The sequence below is a fragment of the Anopheles coluzzii genome, chromosome 2 (assembly GCF_943734685.1).
Source record: "Anopheles coluzzii chromosome 2, AcolN3, whole genome shotgun sequence".
In the NCBI taxonomy this organism is placed as follows: domain Eukaryota; kingdom Metazoa; phylum Arthropoda; class Insecta; order Diptera; family Culicidae; genus Anopheles; species Anopheles coluzzii.
The window spans coordinates 33,608,103-33,626,720 of record NC_064670.1 but is presented as its reverse complement, the minus strand read 5'-3'; the positions used below and the strand labels follow the sequence as shown (position 1 = coordinate 33,626,720).

At 48.8% G+C, this 18,618-nt stretch overlaps 3 protein-coding genes across 5 annotated transcripts; 2 read left to right on the top strand and 1 right to left on the bottom strand.

Moving 5' to 3' along the window:
* Positions 1 to 1,464: 1,464 nt before the first annotated feature.
* Positions 1,465 to 6,158, top strand: LOC120947773 (uncharacterized). Of its 2 annotated transcripts, none has more exons than XM_049607342.1 (3): positions 1,465 to 2,452; positions 2,537 to 2,620; positions 3,800 to 6,158. In XM_049607342.1, the coding sequence occupies exons 1-3, from the start codon at positions 2,067 to 2,069 to the stop codon at positions 4,608 to 4,610; spliced, it is 1,281 nt and encodes a 426-aa protein (XP_049463299.1). In that variant the 5' UTR covers positions 1,465 to 2,066; the 3' UTR covers positions 4,611 to 6,158. The 2 variants fall into 2 exon arrangements, with proteins under 2 accessions (XP_049463299.1, XP_040219383.2); XM_040363449.2 differs by lacking the exon at positions 3,800 to 6,158 and adding an exon at positions 2,771 to 3,690 and having other exon boundaries at positions 1,524 to 2,452.
* Positions 6,159 to 7,694: 1,536 nt separating this feature from the next.
* Positions 7,695 to 11,953, bottom strand: LOC120947774 (eukaryotic translation initiation factor 4H-like). 2 transcript variants are annotated; one of them, XM_040363450.2, is made up of 4 exons: positions 11,843 to 11,953; positions 10,549 to 10,845; positions 9,942 to 10,201; positions 7,695 to 8,865 (listed from the first exon to the last, which is right to left on the bottom strand). In XM_040363450.2, the coding sequence occupies exons 1-4, from the start codon at positions 11,872 to 11,874 to the stop codon at positions 8,330 to 8,332; spliced, it is 1,125 nt and encodes a 374-aa protein (XP_040219384.2). In that variant the 5' UTR covers positions 11,875 to 11,953; the 3' UTR covers positions 7,695 to 8,329. The 2 variants fall into 2 exon arrangements, with proteins under 2 accessions (XP_040219384.2, XP_040219385.2); XM_040363451.2 differs by having other exon boundaries at positions 10,023 to 10,201.
* Positions 11,954 to 13,626: 1,673 nt separating this feature from the next.
* Positions 13,627 to 18,582, top strand: LOC120948396 (myb-binding protein 1A). Its single transcript, XM_040364662.2, has 3 exons — positions 13,627 to 13,745; positions 13,803 to 14,066; positions 14,139 to 18,582. Exons 2-3 carry the CDS (start codon positions 13,872 to 13,874, stop codon positions 18,135 to 18,137), a joined length of 4,194 nt encoding a protein of 1,397 aa, XP_040220596.2. The 5' UTR covers positions 13,627 to 13,745; positions 13,803 to 13,871; the 3' UTR covers positions 18,138 to 18,582.
* Positions 18,583 to 18,618: the final 36 nt, after the last annotated feature.

Below are 18,618 nucleotides of genomic sequence, written 5' to 3'. Positions count from 1 at the left end.
GAAGGGATGAAGCCGTGTAGTGATGGGCAAAACGGGCCTAAAGCCTTTCGGATTCGAATCCGGATCAACTCCGGAGTGTGCAGTGGGGTTTGAACTCAGCTCACGATTTATTGTTAGCTTCCAGAAATTATTTGGATTGAATTAATTTATTTGAATTATTCAACAATGTATTGAACGTTGCTTAAAATTGAAATTTAAGAAAAATTGAAACAAAATAATTTGCTTGTAAATTTTTAGGATAATGCCAAGTAATTGTGCGAATGGGTGAAACATGTGCGGTAAAATCTTAGTAAATCGTTCAACGAATCCAAGCATGTGTAAAATCCGGCAAATTTGACCTCTGACATGACCATAGTGTCAAATTATTCGAACGGATTATGACCATAATAATGTCAACTGTGAGATCGTATAAAGTGTCACGATAAAGAACCATTCTGCTTTGGATTGATGCTTCAACGATCAACATCTTCAACGTTTCACCTTAAGTCTTCAGCCATCAATTCTTCCGTCTTCAGTTCTTGCGCCTTCAGTTCTTCATTCATCGGTCTTCTGCCTTCTGCCAGTTAATTGTGGTAAAATCAGTGGTCATTACACATGAAAAGAAAGTAAACAATAAATCACGAAATTTACCAAATCAACTTTATCAAAAATCTGGAAACAACCGCAAACCCATGGAAAACCCAGTATACGGTTTAGGTCGGTACGCAGATAGACGATTGAATTTTCGCTTGTGAAGTCAGCAATTTTAGCTAGGAGCTAGGAGCTTCTTGTAAGCTTGCTTTTGTAGTGTAAGTATTTTGCTTTACGAATGAAGCAAGGTAGCAAAACAGATTCAATAGGAGTCCTTTGGATTCGATCGAAGTAATCCGGGTTTAACCGGAGCCTATTGAACCTGTATTCGTGCGGAGCATTCGGATTCGAAGCCATGTTTATTTGGGTGTCGGATCCGGATTAAGAATGTCATAGTCGGAGTGGATTCACGAATCCAATCCGGAGCTCCCATCACTAAAGCCGTGTTTACTACGCCCGGTCGAAAGGCGGAGGGAGGAACCATGCTGCCGGGGTTTCAGTGCCGGTACACCCTATTTTCACAATCACTAGTCACAATCGTGAAATTAATATGTTTTTAAAAGTTCATCCACATGAGGCGATTTTATCCTGCTTTTACATCCCATTTAAGCATTAAATCGTCTTACACACTTTACTCCATCTCAAATCAAACGGGGGACCACAGGGTGCTTCAAATTAGCGCCCGAAACGTGTTTCCACGCGTGCCACACAAATACATCGAAGCAACCGAAGCAACCCCTACACAGTGCCGGCAGCCCCATCCCCACCCCTACACGTGAAGCATAAACATAAACAACGGGGGTGTGCTGACGCGCGCGCATCCTCACTCACACTGTCATACATTTTAATGATTTCTTTACGCACACTAACAACACACACACATCTAATGCAGAGTTATAATAAAAAAACTGCCGGCAAAAATTAGCCACACAATATCAGTGTGTGGGTAAAGTCATTTACGTTTGTGTAGGTTTTTTTTCCCAATATCCAACACCAAATTGCTATCTTTGGCTGTCCCCCCTGTTCTCATTCATCATCCCCACCACCAAGGGGTGTACGTCCCTTATCGTTGACGGTGCACTTGGTACCATCTCGTAGCGTTTGTGTGCGCTCCCCAGATAGATTGACGACATAAAACCGACCGGCGTTTGTTGCTGATGTGGCCCGCATTTTGACCGCAAATCAAAGCCATCCTCCCCTCCAAACCCTCTATCGGTCACTGTCGGCGGCTGGTAGCGAGCATCAGTTAAGGCAAACGGGACAACCCCATCATCCTTCAACGACGTCCCACAAGCATAGAAATCTCTGTGTCTTTAATTGATCAATTGGGCGACCCCAAATCCGCCCAGTCACTGTCACGATAACAGTTTGTGATAACGTTCAGTTTACGGCACAACGCGCTCGAAGCAACCAGCTTTGTCAGTGGTCAGTGCGAACTTTGGTGCGAATCAACGGAACGGTTTCCATTCCTTCACTAACCCCCCCACGCACCCACGATGGACACGCAGCGGGTGGCACTGAAGCTGAGCGACATTTCGCCAAAGTTCACGGAGGAAACGCTGGACGAGATAGTGCGGTGTGCGGGCGGGAAGCGCTGCACGGGCTGGAAGATACCGGAAACCAACTTCACCAAGGGTGACGCGTACCTGAGCGAGCTGTACCGCATCCAGCTGACCGGGGAGCCGGCCGAACCGGGCCGGGACGAACCGCTGGTGGTGAATGTGGTCGTGAAAACGATCCCGAAAAATGTGGGCCGCCGGAACACGTTCCGGTCGGCGGACTTTTTCCGCAACGAGGCCAACTTTTACAACGTGGTGCTGAAGGAGTTGTACCGCTTTCAGGACGCGCGCAAACCGACCAACCCGTTCAAGGACATTAACCCGTAGGTGCACTGGACACGGCGGCCGAGTGGTGTGGTTGATGGTGAGGCTAATGGGCGTTTTCTTTCTTACTTCGACCATTACAGATGCTATGTGGCGTACACGGACGGGGTGAACGATTTCGTCGCGATGGAAGACCTTGGCCAGTACGGGTACAAGACGGCTTCAAGGTATGATTGCGTTAAACTGTTAGAGGGAACTGTTAGTAGTGATGTTTCCGTAAAGCACGCTTACACCCCACACAGCATTCCTTTTCCATTACGTTTCTTTTTTGTTGGTCTAATTATTTCGACCCTTTCTCCCGTTCCACCCTGCCGCAGAGCCGAAGGTGTCGGACTGGAGGAGTGCAAGCGTTGCATGCGCTCGCTCGGCCGCTTCCATGCCCTGTCGCTAGCGATGAAGGAACAGGAACCGGATCGCTTCCACGAGATCGCCCAGCAGCACGTGGAGGAAACGTACTACAGTGCCCGGCTCAAGTCGTGGTACAACAACTTCCTGCAGGTGCAGATCGATATCGCGCGCGATGCGATGGCGCGCGAATATCCCGGCACCGAGCTGGAGCGCACGATGGAGAAGTTTTTCGACTGCGACCTGTACGACCACATGGTGTACCTGACGCACACGCGCAACCAGAACTCGGTCATCAACCACGGTGACTGCTGGATGCCGAACTTTCTGTTCCACGACAGCACGCCGGCGATGCGCATGATCGACTTTCAGCTCGCCCGCTACTGCTCGCCCGCGCTCGACATTGCGTTCTTCGTGTACTCCTGCACCAGCCAGGCGTTGCGCGACGCGCACTATGAGGATCTGCTCGGCGCGTACCACGGCGGGCTGGCGGAGATGCTGCGCGATCTCGGCTCCGATCCGGACACGGTCTTTCCGCGCGCCGAGCTGGAGAAGGAGATGCGCCAGTACGCCCGGTTCGGGTGCGGCATGGGCATCGAGTCGATACCGTTCTCGCTGCTGGACGAATCGGAGGTGCCCGATCTGGACAAGATCACGGGCGAGCAGGCGGTCCCGATCGAGCAGCTCTGGATCCTGCGTCCGATTGCTAGCCAGGCCGGCCGGCGGCGATTGACGGACATGTTCCGCCATGCGACCGATATGGGCTATTTGAATTAGAGCAGGCGGCGGCGATGATGATAGCGGTAGCCAATGGTTGCCATGGAGAAGAGATGAAGAATTTGAAGTGAATAAAACGTCAACCACTTGTTACGCAAGTGTTGAGAGAACGTTAGCCATTCTGTGTTGGTGTAATTCGGTGCTTTCTGGCTAGGTTTTAGGTCTCTTACTCTGGAAAAGTGTATCCAATTGACTCATTTTCTTTCTCCTTCAACCTATCCCAGAGACAAAGGTGTCGAACTAGCCGACTGTCTGCGCTGTATCTGCTCGATGGCACGCTTTCACGCCCTCTCGTTCGCGATGAAACAGCAGGACCCCGAGGCATTCGAACGTATCGTCAGCCAGCTCGAGGAAACGTACTACAGTGCAGCGCTAGAATCGTGGCACGGCCCGTTCATGCAGCGGATCGTGGACATCTGCAAGGAAGCGCTGGAGATCGAGTGCACGGAAAGTCCCGACCGATACACGGCGAACTTTAGGCGCGACGCCCAGGCATTCCTGAACAGCCCGATCTACGGCATGATGGTGGGGCTGGCAAACACCCGCAACCGGTACGCGGTCATCACGCACGGCGACTGTTGGCTGCCCAACTTCCTCCTCCGCCCGGACCAGGTGCGCATGATCGACTTCCAGATGGTGCGGTGCGCCTCGCCCGTGCTCGATCTCGTCCTGTTTGTGTACTGCTGTACCGATCAAGCGCTACGGGACACACACTACGATCAGTTGCTGAGCGCGTACTATCACGCGTTCGCCGAACTGCTGGCCGAGCTAGGTACGGATCCGCAGGCGACGTTTCCGTCGAGCGTGCTTGCGGGCGAGCTGCGGCAGTTCGGCCGGTTCGGGTGCGGGATTGCGGTCGAATCGATCCCGCTGGCCCAGCTGGACGAGTCGGATGTGCCGGATCTGGACCGTCTGGAGGGTACGGAACCGGTACCGCTCGATCAAATACTGACGGTCCGAAGCATCGGGACGCAGTACGGCAGGCGCCGGCTGGTGGACGTGCTGCGCCACGCGTACGATCGTGGCTATTTATGAAGCAAGTGCACGCTGTGGTGAGTGAACACGGGCACAACAGCTGCAACAATCTGGCGGTAGTTTATTTCTTCGATTATTTCTAATTTACTTTATTGATAGTTTGGGGTTTCTGATCGGGTTACTGCACGGTTGCAGTGGTTTAGCAAATGGGTGTTTATCATCGGCATTCCCTCTCAGTGAGCTTTGCGTATTTGGGAGTTTTAGTTGCTTAGTCTTACGGTTTCTTGTTTTTGTATTGTATTATCGTCTTTATCTTGTCCTTTGTTGTCTACTTGTACCAACGGAACCCCTTCAACATTAGAAATGTTTTTTTTTGCTTTTCTTCTCCTTTTTACAATTTTCCATCGATGCAGAATCTTCAAAATTAATAACGGCGCTTCACAGTTTTCTGAAGCTTTCTTACGCTTTAGTTTATGCTTTAGTTTTATGACTTTTTTCTTAATTTTTTTAATCATCGTTTCATATTTTCTTATGCAATATGTCAATTGAAAATAAGTCTTCCGTTTTATAGCTTTACTTGCCTGTCTTTTGCAAGTTTAAATGTTCCATCATAGAGAAATAGAGTGAAAGAAACAAACTTTACTAAGCCTATAGTAATTGTGGATGCTTGATCCTTCGTTTAAATCATTTATCCCGGATGTCTGGAACAAAACTTCTGCATTATGGAGAAATTTTAACTAACTGTGTTTAAGAATTTTAAGAAACTATAAGTAACCATTTACCATTCAACAGAGCAATAGAAAGTGTAGCAATTTTAGCACAAGGTTGCCTGTTTTGCTGTGTTCTGGGAATCGTTTCGGGAAGTCCATTCGATTCAATTACGGGATGCGTTTGTTTTTCTCAACTCCCGTTCTTTCGCGCCATTTTTTCTCTCCCATTTTCATCACACGGTTGGGTTAACATAGTTGGATTATAGATTTTAGTAGGATTTGTTTTATTTTCTTTTCTGCAGAACAAATAAACGTTACATTATTATACGATATTACATTCCAGTCACTTCTGCACAGCCCCGCACCATCCCCACGGATAGCAGGGGGACGGTGCGGTATTATGCTGAACTACACCCAAAAAAACCAAACAAACAAAACAACCCTTAAATCGAGAGACACCTGATGAAGAAACAAAAAACCCATAAGCATGTATAAAGTTACGCTCGAGCGTGTTTTAACTCGGTAATACATCATTAAGCGTCGTGGTGTGCTCGCGCCTGCCTGCCTAACACCTATTGAGCGTTAGGAACCGGTTGGAAAGAAACGTTTTTGTTTTGTAAAAGAAAGTTCGCACTTTTTCATCAACATTGCTTGCTCAACGAGAATGCGGAGAGGATTCGTTTGTTTCACATGTTGTTTGATCCTGATTTAGCAAGGAGAGTTTAATCTACCCAGATTCGTGTAAATCCTTCGTTTCATCGATCGAAACGATATTAAATTAGTGCATTAGATTGCTTTTCATTCATTCCACCATTCATTCATTAGCATTAGCATCATCATTCATTATTTGTTTTTTTTTGTGGTTTGGTTAAGCTTTCCTTTTGGCGCACGCAAATCAACCATTGCGCTGCCCCACGTGCCCGTTAGATTTAACATCATTCCCAGGAGCTTATGCTCATCTCGTATGGCGTCGTTTGGATGATTTTTAGTGCGAGTGGTTTGGATTTGTTTACTCTCTCTCTCGAAAACATGTGCTTCTCGGTAGTGATTTGCCAAATAATTTCCAAAACATCAAATGAGTGTGCGAGTGTGTTGCTATATGGTTGCTTTTGTTTTGTTTTATTCATTTTCCCTAAGCATAAAGGGGGCTGTATTTGCAAATGTTACTGCTGCTACTGTTTGTCCGTGGCGCTACTGCTTTACTGCTAAATACCTGTGTTTGACGCCCGCCCGCCGAGCAGAGAAAAAAACCGACCGGTCTGGGGCCGGCGGCCCTCTGTGACTCTAGTTACCACCCACACACTACCCCTCCCCTCCTCCCACATCACTAGCGTACCATAATAAATGTATATAATTGTTATTATCAAGTATTATTTGTAATTTGTATCCAGCGTTTCCGTTATCATTGGATTTGCAGCAAGTATTAAATCGTAGAAAAAAGCTTACAAAACAAATTGGATATAAATTATTGTGTTTAAAGATTAGCGGTTTATCGTCGCTCAGCAGGTTTTTGAGTCGCATTTCATCATCTCACTCCTTTCATCTTATTTTTGCTTTGTTTTTGTACGCGGCCCCTAGATGGTGGTTGTAAAATTTTGTTTGTTTGTTTAGTTGTTTTGTCTTGTTTTGCCGTGTGTGCTTTACCGTACCGGGAAAATAATGAGCTGTGCAATCTTACGTTGTTTTATTGTTTTCATGTCCGTGTGTTTCTTCAACGACGAACACATTTTCATTTTTTGTAATGCTTCCACTATTGCCATTTTCGGCTTAAATGCCCGAAGTACGGGGCAAGTTGGGGGATTAATTGGAGGAAGAGAACTGATGACTCGGACATAAGAAACGGATGTGCTGCTACTTATTTCGACAGGTTTGAGTGTGTATGGATCGATCGATTTCGCCCGTTTCCACACATTCCGTTTCGTCTTTCTTTGCCAGCAGCGATACTATTGTCGCTCGCACATGTACACAGGCCCTTCTTCTCGCCAGCGCATCTATTCCGCATCATTCCGAAACGTGAATATTTCCGCAATCAATCTGCAAACACTTGTTTGTGTCTCTTGATCTCTCTTTTATTTGTGAAAATTATACGCAGATTACTTATTGTTTGCATGTTTCGCAAGTGCGCAGCTTCGACATCTTAGGATCGATCGCGTAGTAATAATCGACGCACGATCGGGGCGCAGCACACCGTTCGTTTGTCTTTGTGTAAGTGATTACTGTAGTAAAAAGGATAGACGTTCCGGGTCTCGCCGGATACCGAGTAACTGTAGCAAATAGATTGGAACGGACAATTGAACATAGCTAAAATTTCAACACCGGCCCTACGCTATCATCATCCCTGATTATAATGCCACACTTGCCTCCATTACCGTAGAGAGGGAAACTTACACTGTACGATGGGGGGAAGTGAGAGAAAGAGATAGTAAAACATTAAAAAAAAACGCCACGATTGCATACTGTATTGTTTTTAAAGGGGTACATTTTATACATACACAACAAAATAGGGAAGTGTACATGGAGAGGGGAGACCTGTTGTAACAACGAAAAAGCCACTGAATGAAGAAGAAAAACACGCATCCCTTGGTTAGTTGTGTGTTTGCGTCAATGTTGATTTGTTTGTTTGTTTGATTTGCTTACAAGAAAGAACGAACTGGGAGGAAAAACTAAAGCACGCACGCACGCACACACGCACACACGCACACACGCACACACACACACACAAAAAACACAAAGATAAAAGGATCTACCTTTCCCCATCGAACAGGGACCACAACAACTCAGACTTACTGGGCAGGAGGAAAGGGATGTTGGTGGTAGTGTGCACCACCACTTTGCCAAAAGCTCTACCGAAATGTGCATTATGTTTTACCACCGGAACGGCATACTGGCAATACGGAACACTTATTAACCAAATAGGAGCCGCTCGATCGCCGCCCGTAGATCGTAACTTGCATCAGCCAACTGTGATCAGCGTAACTCTCATCCATTTCCGATAGTGCGCATTGTGTCTCTTCACCGTCTCGCTCTCGATAGCTGTAGCTGTGTTGCATACGTCTTTCCCTCCTCTGCTTAATTATCGCCCCCCGTTGCGCTGGAGGATGCACTGTTGCCACCGCCGCCGCCGCCGCCGCCGCTGCCACCACCGTCCGCACTGCTGCCCTCGCTGCCGACGCTGTTCGCGTGCTTCCGCCCAGTTTCCGGACCGCCGAGCTTCTCCTCGCGTGGCCGCGCATTGCCGAAGATGGCGGCCGATTGCTTCGTTTCTGCCAGCGCGTTCAGCGGCGCGTTCGTCGAGCGCGGGGCCAGCTTCAGCCGGGGCCGTTCCTCCATGTTGAGATTGGGGTTGGAGGGTGGCGGGTAGTTGGACGGCGCAGCGTCTTTTCTTCGGTCGTTGTCTCGGTATTGATTATTACGACCATAATTGCCGTACCTATTGCCATCGTCGCGACCGTAGTTGTCGCGATCGTTGTAGCGACCACCACCGCCAGCACCGCCACGCCCGTCCCGTCCTCCATCGCGATCGTTATCGCGGCTCCATTCGTCGCGACCACCGCCATCCCGCTCGTCGCCAAAGTTTCCGTACCTCCCTCGGTTCGGTGCCCGGTCTGTGGCGTTTGGAGGGAAAGGGGGAGAAGAAAGAAAATTGTTGTCATAAGCGAGGAAAGAAGGCGAAAGCCTTGTTCGATAAAGCAGCAATGAAGAAACGGATTAAATATAGAAATCAACAGTGCAAACGAAGATACGAAATTGACATTCCCTTTGTGGTGCTACACAACGTTACAGCGACACGACAAACAATGAATGCAGCGTGCTCGCGAACGATCGTTTTGAAATAGACTAAAATTTAAACAAAAAGAATGTGTAATGGACACAATAAGCATGAAAAAGGGAAAATACTAGTCTGAAATTATAGTAAAGAAAATTATAAAAATGTAATCGCATAACGTGCAGCTAAAACTCCTTGGAACCTCCCTTAATGGATGGCCGTCGTTTGAGAACCTACTGTCCTACAGTGGCGGATTAAGGGTATCGGGGGCCCTAGGCGGTAAGACGAATTGAGGCCGCCTGTAAATGGTAAATGGTCTGGGGGGGGGGGGGGGGGGGGTGTTAGCGGCACTAAACTTGTTGTTGGGAGATTGAACAGTAAACTTGAAATTCCGTCGGAGTGCCCCTGCGATCATCAATCACAAGCTTTAAAAAATTTGCTGCCGGGGGGGGGGGGGGGGGGGGGGGTTGCAAATGATTCACTAGGCTCGGGCCCCAACGTCCATCCTTCCGGGGCCCCTGGTCGCTAGTACTCTGTCCATACGACATACTATAGAATAGCGATCTACGGGGTCCCTAAATCGGCGGGCCCCAGGCGACCGTCTAGTCCGCCTACCGTTAGATCCGCCATTGCTGTCCTAGTACGCACTAACGCATCAAAATGGCCCATTAAACTAACAAACTAAGTATGAAAAGAAACAAAAGCGCTCAAATGTTAAACAACGACACTTCAGGATTAGTTTTCCATTCAAAACTCCCAGCCAATCGATAGGGCGACTAAACTACACGAAAGCTACAGTAGCAATAATAATAATAATCATGCAGAAGGCTGGCTCGCGCAATGTCTACAGTAAGGTGTACAACAGCAAGAGTGATGTGATGCGATCGGCACACCGCTGGGACGATCGGTCTTTACCATTATAGTTATTCGGACGTCCACCGCGGTTTCTATCGTAATCGTTTCGGGAGTAATCGTTACTATAATTTCTATCCATACCACCACTTCCGCCGCCACCGACGCCGCCACCACCACCACCACTGCCGATCGGCCGATTATTCATCTGGTTAGGTCCGCCACGGTTGAAACCGCCACCGCCGCCGCCACCACCACCACCGTTGCCTGGTCCACCGGGTCCGCCACGATTCTGTTGACCACCGCGCCTGTTAAAACCTCCACTTTAGGTTTAGGAAAAGAGAAGAAAAGGGGAAAAAACAAATCGATCAGTAATCATCTCTAAAAACATGCTATGAAAAGCGTATTAAGCATAGTAGACATTGGTGAAAGCAGTGTTGTATAGTTGTGCAGAATCGGCCAGCCTAAAGCGATAATGCACAGGTGGCAGCCATTGTGTGCTATCAAAAGATTAAACCAAGATTAAACCGATATCGATAGCAGACTTGTATGTCCAATCGCTTCAATCTGCGTGCGAACATTCAACACTATGACGTAACGGCTGAGGGATTGAGGGATGGTGGTCCTTTCTGCCCTTCAATTTGACGCCACAATCGATTCGAATACGTACCGGTCGTTCTTCTTTTGCTCGGCCACATCAATCCGCAGCGGTTCCGGTCGATCGTTCAGCACTATCATGCCATCCAGCTGGAGCACCTTCTCCAGATCCTCGAGAGTATCGAACTCGACGTAGCAAAAGCCTTTGAATACGTCCGTTTCCTTGTCCTTCACTAGACGCACGCTCTTCACCGCGTACTCTTTAAAGATGGCGTTAATGTCGCCCTGCACGACCCCGTTGGGAAGGTTGCCGACGTACGCAAGGTACGGTGGTTCCGTCGGGAGCGGTTTACGGGCCCGATCTCCATATCTGTGCGAAGGAGGAGGGGAAAAGAGAAGACGGGAAAATAAGTATTAGTTTCGTAGCACTTTCACAGGATCGCGCGCATGTTGCACAAATTGCATCAAAGCAAGCATGATATGTAAGGGAACCGTGGCTGGGGCTGTTGAACAATTGCACTAATTTAATCTGAAATAACAGGAATCCGGAAAAAGCTGATTGTTTGCATCTTTTAATTTGGCTACTGTAGGTGCAGCAGCTACCCGGCATAATGACCGTGACGGAGGCTATTTATAGTCGGTAATATATTTTGTTTTTAGCAGCACAACCGCTACCACTGCCGCCGACCACTTCCTTATGGTGGCGAGAAATTTGCAGCCTTTTGGAAGTCTCCGACTTTCCATGCATTTCCTTCACCGGCACATATTACGAAACCGGCAGCTTTATATTTCACATCCAAGATTAGTATTCGATTTCAGGGCAAGGGCGGTCGGTTTTCAGCATTCTCACGAGGCGCGTCCCAGCGCTCAGGTTTGTGCCTGTGCATCAGCATGCGCGCATGCATAGTAGTAGTTGCTCTGCCCCCAAAAGCACACAAACAAAACATTACTTTCCACGTTGGGATTGGTTTTCGCGGTATGGTGGCCTTTTTCCTGAGCGGCTCAACTTGATGACATCCGTGTTTCGGAACGGTTCCATCGTTTCCAGCTGTACCTCCGCTCATCCGGCGTTTGGTTGTTCGTCAGCAATACACACCACCCCAAACCGTATCCTCACACACTCGCCCCACTGGCTCAATCCGTCAAGCACAGGTAGACATCATCCACCACGAGTTTGTGCTGCACCAAGAAAGCGGTCGTTCGTTCGGTCGGTGTTCCCGATTGCCTTCACTTGCCACGCTGACCGCGGCCAGCGGCCGAGCATCACTACTAGTGCAATTTGTGATCACCTTCTTTCGCCACCGTTTGCAACACGTTGCACAGATATCGACACAGATTTACCATGAAATTGAGCTCGTTTCATTTACCTATTATTATCGTGTGTACCTCTGCCTGCCATATTATATTTGCGATTAAGGCAGGCGCGTGGTGTCGCGAGTCTAGAAAATCCTTTTCCTTTTCTTTTCGCTGTCAGTTGACGTTTGTCAAACCGGTTCTATCGCACGGTGGTCGAACAGTGGTCGTTTGCACGGTTTTTTTTAAACATGGTTTTAACCGTCGTGTTTCAAGCTAAATGTACACGCCAATTAGCGCGTGGCCACGGGGCTGAAAAAATGTTGAAAAATTTTTCAACTTTGTCAAAATTGCTTGTCAACTGCAAAAAAGAGCTTTTCTCGTGGCCGCACCAAAAACATACACAAGAACGACAAAAAGCTCCAACATCTGAATATCATCGATATTTTGTTTAAGAAGCACTAACTAGGTACATAAATCAATTAGAATCATGCATTTTAGCATTATTATCATAACAATGGGTCACAACTGCGCCAAATAGCTGTTTGTTTACGCTTTTTCACGAACGTCAAATGTTGTCAACTTTTGTCAACTTTTTTTCCTGGCTGCTCCAGGTCACAAAATTTTGACAAAAGCTCAAAAAAGTGACAAAAGCTCACATTTTGAAAAATTTGTCAGCATTTTGTCACTCCCGTGGCCTTTCGCTTAATGATTACAATTTGCAGCATACCCAGCTACATTTCATTCGGGTTGCAGGTTCATAAATCAGAATCATACCCACACAAAAAGTAGATTAAAATTTAGTTAATTTAGTCTACAGTATGTCATCAACAACTTCATCCCAAGTGCCACAAATCCACTAAACGACCACTAAACGGCTTCTAAACGACTCAAGCACTCTACCTAAACGGAATATAGAAAGACTTCGTTTAGCAGACGGCAAACGACTCATGCATTCTAAAAATAGCAAAAAAGCTGGTGGCGCCATCTGTTTGTGGGATACCCAACCAGTTGAGCTTCCTCGCTTGGAGGAGAGCTTTCTCATTTCCTCTGTACTGTTGCATGGTTTCGCATTGAAGTTATGCATCGCTAGAACTAGAACGGCGATACGATTGTTTAAATACTAAACTCCAATGGAAACCACCATCACTGAAGCAAGTGAGATTTGAGTAATGGTTGTTGGTGTTGATACCCACATATCTGACCACACGACCATTCAAATAGATTTTTGCTCGGAAAGTTAGAAGGCTATATAGGTCATGATAAGATGAAACTTGTCGAAACACATTGCAAGAAAAGGATAGCAATATAATAATCAGTTTTAATACGCCATCTATTGATCAAACCAATGAAGCTGTGGAGATTTAATTTTTTTTTCTATGGATATTCAATTTTCCAGTCGTTTAAGCTTAATCTGTGGTGCTTGGGATACCATCAATCAACGTCAAAGAAGAAGAAAATTCTGATATGTTCAGAGAAATATTTTATATCAAACGATTTATCATTAATTGATCGCTATTGAGGACGCTATCGATCAAATGAAAACATCTTTTCTTGTTTTTAATAAAATTAGTAACTTAATTTTGATCAGAAGATTGCATCATTATTGCATAATGTGCTCAAAAGTTCCATATTTTTAATTATAGTAAATAATGACATATTTTTTATCTTTGTAATGCAAAATTTAGTTGCTATTGAAAAGGTTAATAAAAAGAAATCATCACCCTGTGTTTACGCGGTACAAAATATCCCAGCCCACGGTGCTATTCGAAGAAAAATTACCTCCATCTGCACGTTGACAGCACGTTGTGCTGTTTGCCGGAGAGTGTTCCGAATTTTGATTATTTTTCTTCCAAATGTAGTTCTCCTGACAGTTGTGCTGTATAAAAAAAACGCGACTCAAGCACATGGTTTCTGTCTATTGCCATCGTCGTATGCCCGGTGTGTGTGGTGTCGTGTCGGCCGCTAAAATATTGTGTAATTATTCGTTTGCCATCGTTTGTGCACGTTGTTTAGTTTGTTCGTTCGCTGCAGGATCGTTCCGTTGCAGAAGTGTGCTAATAATCCCGATCGTGTTACTGGTGCTTCCCGCAAGGTGCCACGATGAAGGAGCAATCCGGCCGCAAGGCTGGCATGCTGATGGACAAAACGGTGTTCGGCTACTTTAAGCATTTCGTCAGCGACGACGATGAGGCGCGGGTTAAAGGCGCCTGCGGGTTGATCGAGTTTCTGTGCAATGGCCAGAAAATCAAGCCGCACAACGGTACCGACGATGCCGAGGAAGAATCCGTTGTTCCTGTAGGTTATGAGCTGCGTGTGTTTTCTCGTGCGAAATCCAAACCAATTGAAACCTTTTGTTCTCTTTCGCAGAAAACGGCCGAAACTGCATACGCACTGAAGCGCTTGGTCCGCGGCGTAGGTTCGATGCAAAACGACTCGCGAATCGGTTTCTTCACCGCGCTCGTAGGGCTGCTGGAACGATTGCGCGGCAGGGAGGATGAATGCCCGTCAGTGACGGAACTGTTTACGTTGGTGAAGTCGGAGCTCACCGAGTCGGAGCTTGGGGAAGGGGAGGAAGAAAAGCATAAAACTCCGCTCGAGCTGCGCATCGGAAAGATTCTCGTTTGCGGTGCCATCATAAAGTCGGGCCTGATCGACGATGCGTCCGAGCTGGAGCTGCAAACGGTGCTGAAAACGCTGAAGAAGGACATGTACAAAATGCTCGTACCGCTGGTGTACACGTTTCTGAACGAGCTGGCCAACCGGCTCGAGGCGTCCAAGTTTTCCAAAGTGTTCTGGCCCGTGTTCGAGCCGGTGCTGAACGTGCCGAAGGAAAAGCACACGATCGATTCGGCATTCTTTCTGCTGCAGCTGTCCACCGGCCCGCACAAGAAGCTGATCAATCAAAAGTACTTCGAGCGCAACTTCGGTGCCCCGAAGCTGCTGCACGAGCATAACTTTCCCTTCCTGGCGCAGCTGCTGTTCGGCATTGGCAGCACGATGGGGATCAATCACCCGTTCTACGAGTGTCTGCTGCGGGAGCTGAACAAGCAAAATACGCTGGTGCCGTTCTGGCGTGACGCTATCGTGCCCGTGTTGGAGCAGGAGAACCGCGGCTCCAAGCCGAAGCACCGCGACATCATCGTGCTACGGTTGGTGGTATCGGTTTTCAACCTGCTGGAAGATGGCACCCTCGTGCCGGAAGTGTTGCAGCCAGCGTTTGTAAAGTTTCTCGTCAACAATCTGAAAAATCGAAACAAGTACAGCGAGGACGTGCGCAACCTGTACCAGGAAGTGTGCGCCGCACTGCTGCAAACCTATCCCAAGATGCAGGACGAAAGCGCTCGGCTGGAAACGCTCCGCCGTCTGATGCATGCCCCGGGGAGTGTTCTGATCGAGAAGTACGCGAATTGCAAGCTGCTACACAATCTGCTCACCACACTGTCGGCGGAAAGTTTACGCACAGTGGGGAGTGAACTGAAGGCAACCATACTGGATGACGCGGCGACGGGCACGAACGGGGAGCGATCGTACGCTGCCTACATGCTGCAGCGGTTGCTCTCCCTCCGTCAGCTGACCACACAATCAGATGACAAAGGACAGGCGGAGGGGTGGCACCAGGAGGTGGTAAAGTTTTTGCTCACGCTCGGCGTGTTTTACTCCGCGGACGGGGTAAGTGTGCTGAAAGCTTCCAAGCAGGACAAAGCACTCTCAGCCGAGCTGGCGAAGACGATGCGCGGACTGTTCTTCAGTTCGCTTCAACACCGCCATCCGAAGCTGTCGGTCGAGCGCGCCTTCCTGCTCTCGATCGTACGCCACGTGGACGAGATAATGCGTGCGCACGGGACCAAGTGTCTGCGCAGCGCGCTGACCGATGAGCAGATGTCCTGCTGGAATAAAATGTTTGCTACGGTGACGAGCGAATCGTCGCCGGTCGGTAAGAAGCAAAAAAGCAAAAAACGCCAATCCGTAGGCGACGCAGCGGAAACGCAATGCGACACGGTGTTTCACATACTGTTGATGCACATGGGGCTGCATCTGTTTAGCGATCCGGAAGTAGCGTGCAGCTCCATCGAGGAGCTCGAGTGCGTGATGAAGCGCATCGAGGAGAAGGCCAAGCAGCGGCGCCAAGGTAGCAATGGGGATGCCAATGGTGGTAGGAAGAAGAAGAGGGCCAGCGAGTTGACGATCGAGCTGGAACCGGCCGAACCCGAGTGGATCGAGGTGGTGGTGGATCTGTTCCTGAATCTGCTTTCGCAAAATTCACACCTGCTGCGCAACGTGATTGCGCACCTGTTTCCGCATCTGTCGAGCGAGATAACGCTTCCGGCGCTCAATCAAATTCTGTCGGTGATCAACCTGAAGGACAAATCGAACCCACTGACGGTACCGGGTGAGGAGGATGAAAGTGAGACGGAAGAGGTGGAGGACGATGAGAATGGTTCTTCGGACAGTGGCGAGGAAGAAGAGGAAGAAGAGGAAGATGAGGAGGAAAGCGTAAAGAAGCACGCAGCAAACGGGGATGGCAATGAGGAGGAGGATGACGAGGAAGATGACGAGGACGACGACGAGGACATAATGGGAGACGAGGAGGAGGAAGACAACATTACGGACACCATGCGGGCAGCGATACAGACGGCACTGGGTGGAGCGAATCCGGAAACCGACACCGAGTCGGTAGATCTGGACGAACTGGACGAGGAGCAAGGACGCCGGCTGGACCAAGCGCTAACGGCAGCGTTCCGGGCGTTCCGCAAGAAGCAATCCGCACGCAAGCGAAAGGGACCGACGAAGGCGGAAAAGCAGATGGACATCGTGCTGACGCACTTCCGGATGCGCGTGCTCGACCTGGTCGATGCGTACCTCAAGCACGAACCGGACATGCTGCTCTGCCTCGAGCTGATGCTGTACATCTTCGAAATGCTGCCGGTGGCATTGCGCGAGGAGTCCAAGTACGGGTCGATTCTGACGCGCTACCGCCAGATCTTCACCACGCTGAACCGCATCAAGAAGTTCAAACGGGACGCGGAGGACGTGCGGCCGGAGCAGCTGGAGCAGATACTGCGCGATTTGATCGAGAAGGTCGCTAAGGGTGCCGCCTTCCCGGAGCGCAACGAGTACCTGCTGAAGGCGTGCCAGTTCATCGTCATCTGCAGCCAGGTGTTGGGCAAGGAGGCGGCAGCCGGTGGTGCCAGCGGTCCCAACGCGGTGGACAGAATGTTCGGCGAGCTGCTGGAAGAGTTCATCACGAACCGCAACCCGTCGCTGGCGTTCAGCGCGTTTCAGAGCCTGTTCCAGATGCAGTGGAGCGGCGTATGGCACCTGACCGGTAAGCTGGTGCACGGTGGGCTGCAGGTAGGCTCTGTACGTGCGATTCGCCGAATACAGACACTGCAGTTGCTGCGCGAGCTGTTGCGGAATCGCCGACTGCTGAACGCGGATCAGGCCCGGGCGGCAGGTGAGCTGCGGACGATGTGTACCGACGGGATCGCACCGTACGTGGCGCAACTGGAGGCTGCAGTTGTCGCTGGCGATCGCACTATCGGACAGAACGAACTGTACGAGCTGCTGCTGGTGCTGAGCGAACTGCAACATCTTCCATCGCATCTAGGAGCAGCCCCATCCGTTGCCGGTAGCAACGGCAAGAAAGCGGCCAAAAACCAGCAACAGTCTCTGCTCAATTGGAAAACTATCGGCACGCAGATACAATCGATGCGCCTATTCGCCCTTAACGCGCAAACGATGGCCACCTATCGGCAGTTCTGTAAACGTTGGCATCTGAACCCGATCAGCAACGAAGGACTGCCGTTGCTGAAGGAGAACGGGCTGAATGCGGTGGAAGCGACAAACGGTGCTGGTGGCGGCACAACCGTGTCTAAAAAGGGTAAGGGCAAAACACAGAAAACAACGAACGATGGGGAGGACGATGAAGAGGAGGAAGAGGAAGAGGAGGACGATGAAGAGGAGGAAGAGGAAGAGGAGGAGGAGGAAGAGGATGCTCCACACCTGCTGAACGGCCACAGTGCAAACGACGATAGTAGTGCAGCTGAAGAGGAAACCGAAGAACGTGGGGGTAAGGCGAAGCGCAAGCAAAAGAAGGGAAAAGCGACAAACGGCCATAGTGCTGCCAATGGAAACGCGCAGGAAGAGGAGCAGCACAATGATGAGAATGGCGAGGAAGGGATGGAAGTCACTGAAGGGCCAACCAACCGGAAGCGCAAGAAGGACAAGATAGTGCAGAATGGTGCAGCCAGCGAAGACGGCGTATCGTCTAAGAAGGAAAAGCGGCGGCGAAAGGAGGCCTTGTTGCAGGCCGCTTCCGAAGGCATGGAAGATTTTTCGTTTGCGAGGGCTATACAGATAGAGTAAAACGTTCACTACACACACAGATGTTAGTGTGTGCATGCACACGCGGGAGTTTTAGCGTGAGGCGCAACTTGTTTAAGTTAAGCATTTTTAATGTGAAAATCATTAAATATCGCTCTTCAATAATTTGGAACGCTTTCTCTTGTTTTGTGGGAGGGCATCCGAATTGTTGTGGTATAGTTTGGGTTTTTGTACCCATGCAAACGTTTCTAATTTCTGTTTCTCATATCTAAGGGCGAATAAACATACAGTGAGACATAATATTGACCTACAGAAAGGAAAAATTTGATAACGAACGATCGAACCCAGCTAGATAGGTAGCAGAGTATGAGGCGAAGTCCCCACTTATTTCATTTAAGGTGTGAGCCGGCACCTAAACATTATAGTGTGTAAATTTTAGGACATTATAAAGCGAATAAATTTAAAATACCCCTTGAAATGATACGAATTATTAAACGCCTTTTCGTTCTTCGATTTCTTTCCT

Coding starts and splice junctions, on each gene's coding strand:
- LOC120947773 (XM_049607342.1), top strand. CDS start 2,067: ATGGACACGCAGCGGGTGGCACTGAAGCTGAGCGACATTTCGCCAAAG. Junction 2,453..2,536: donor CCGTTCAAGGACATTAACCC/GTAGGTGCACTG, acceptor CGACCATTACAG/ATGCTATGTGGCGTACACGG. Junction 2,621..3,799: donor GGGTACAAGACGGCTTCAAG/GTATGATTGCGT, acceptor AACCTATCCCAG/AGACAAAGGTGTCGAACTAG.
- LOC120947774 (XM_040363450.2), bottom strand. CDS start 11,874: ATGGCAGGCAGAGGTACACACGATAATAATAG. Junction 10,846..11,842: donor GGTACACACGATAATAATAG/GTAAATGAAACG, acceptor TCCTTCGCACAG/ATATGGAGATCGGGCCCGTA. Junction 10,202..10,548: donor GAGCAAAAGAAGAACGACCG/GTACGTATTCGA, acceptor CTAAACCTAAAG/TGGAGGTTTTAACAGGCGCG.
- LOC120948396 (XM_040364662.2), top strand. CDS start 13,872: ATGAAGGAGCAATCCGGCCGCAAGGCTGGCATGCTGATGGACAAAACG. Junction 14,067..14,138: donor AGGAAGAATCCGTTGTTCCT/GTAGGTTATGAG, acceptor TCTCTTTCGCAG/AAAACGGCCGAAACTGCATA.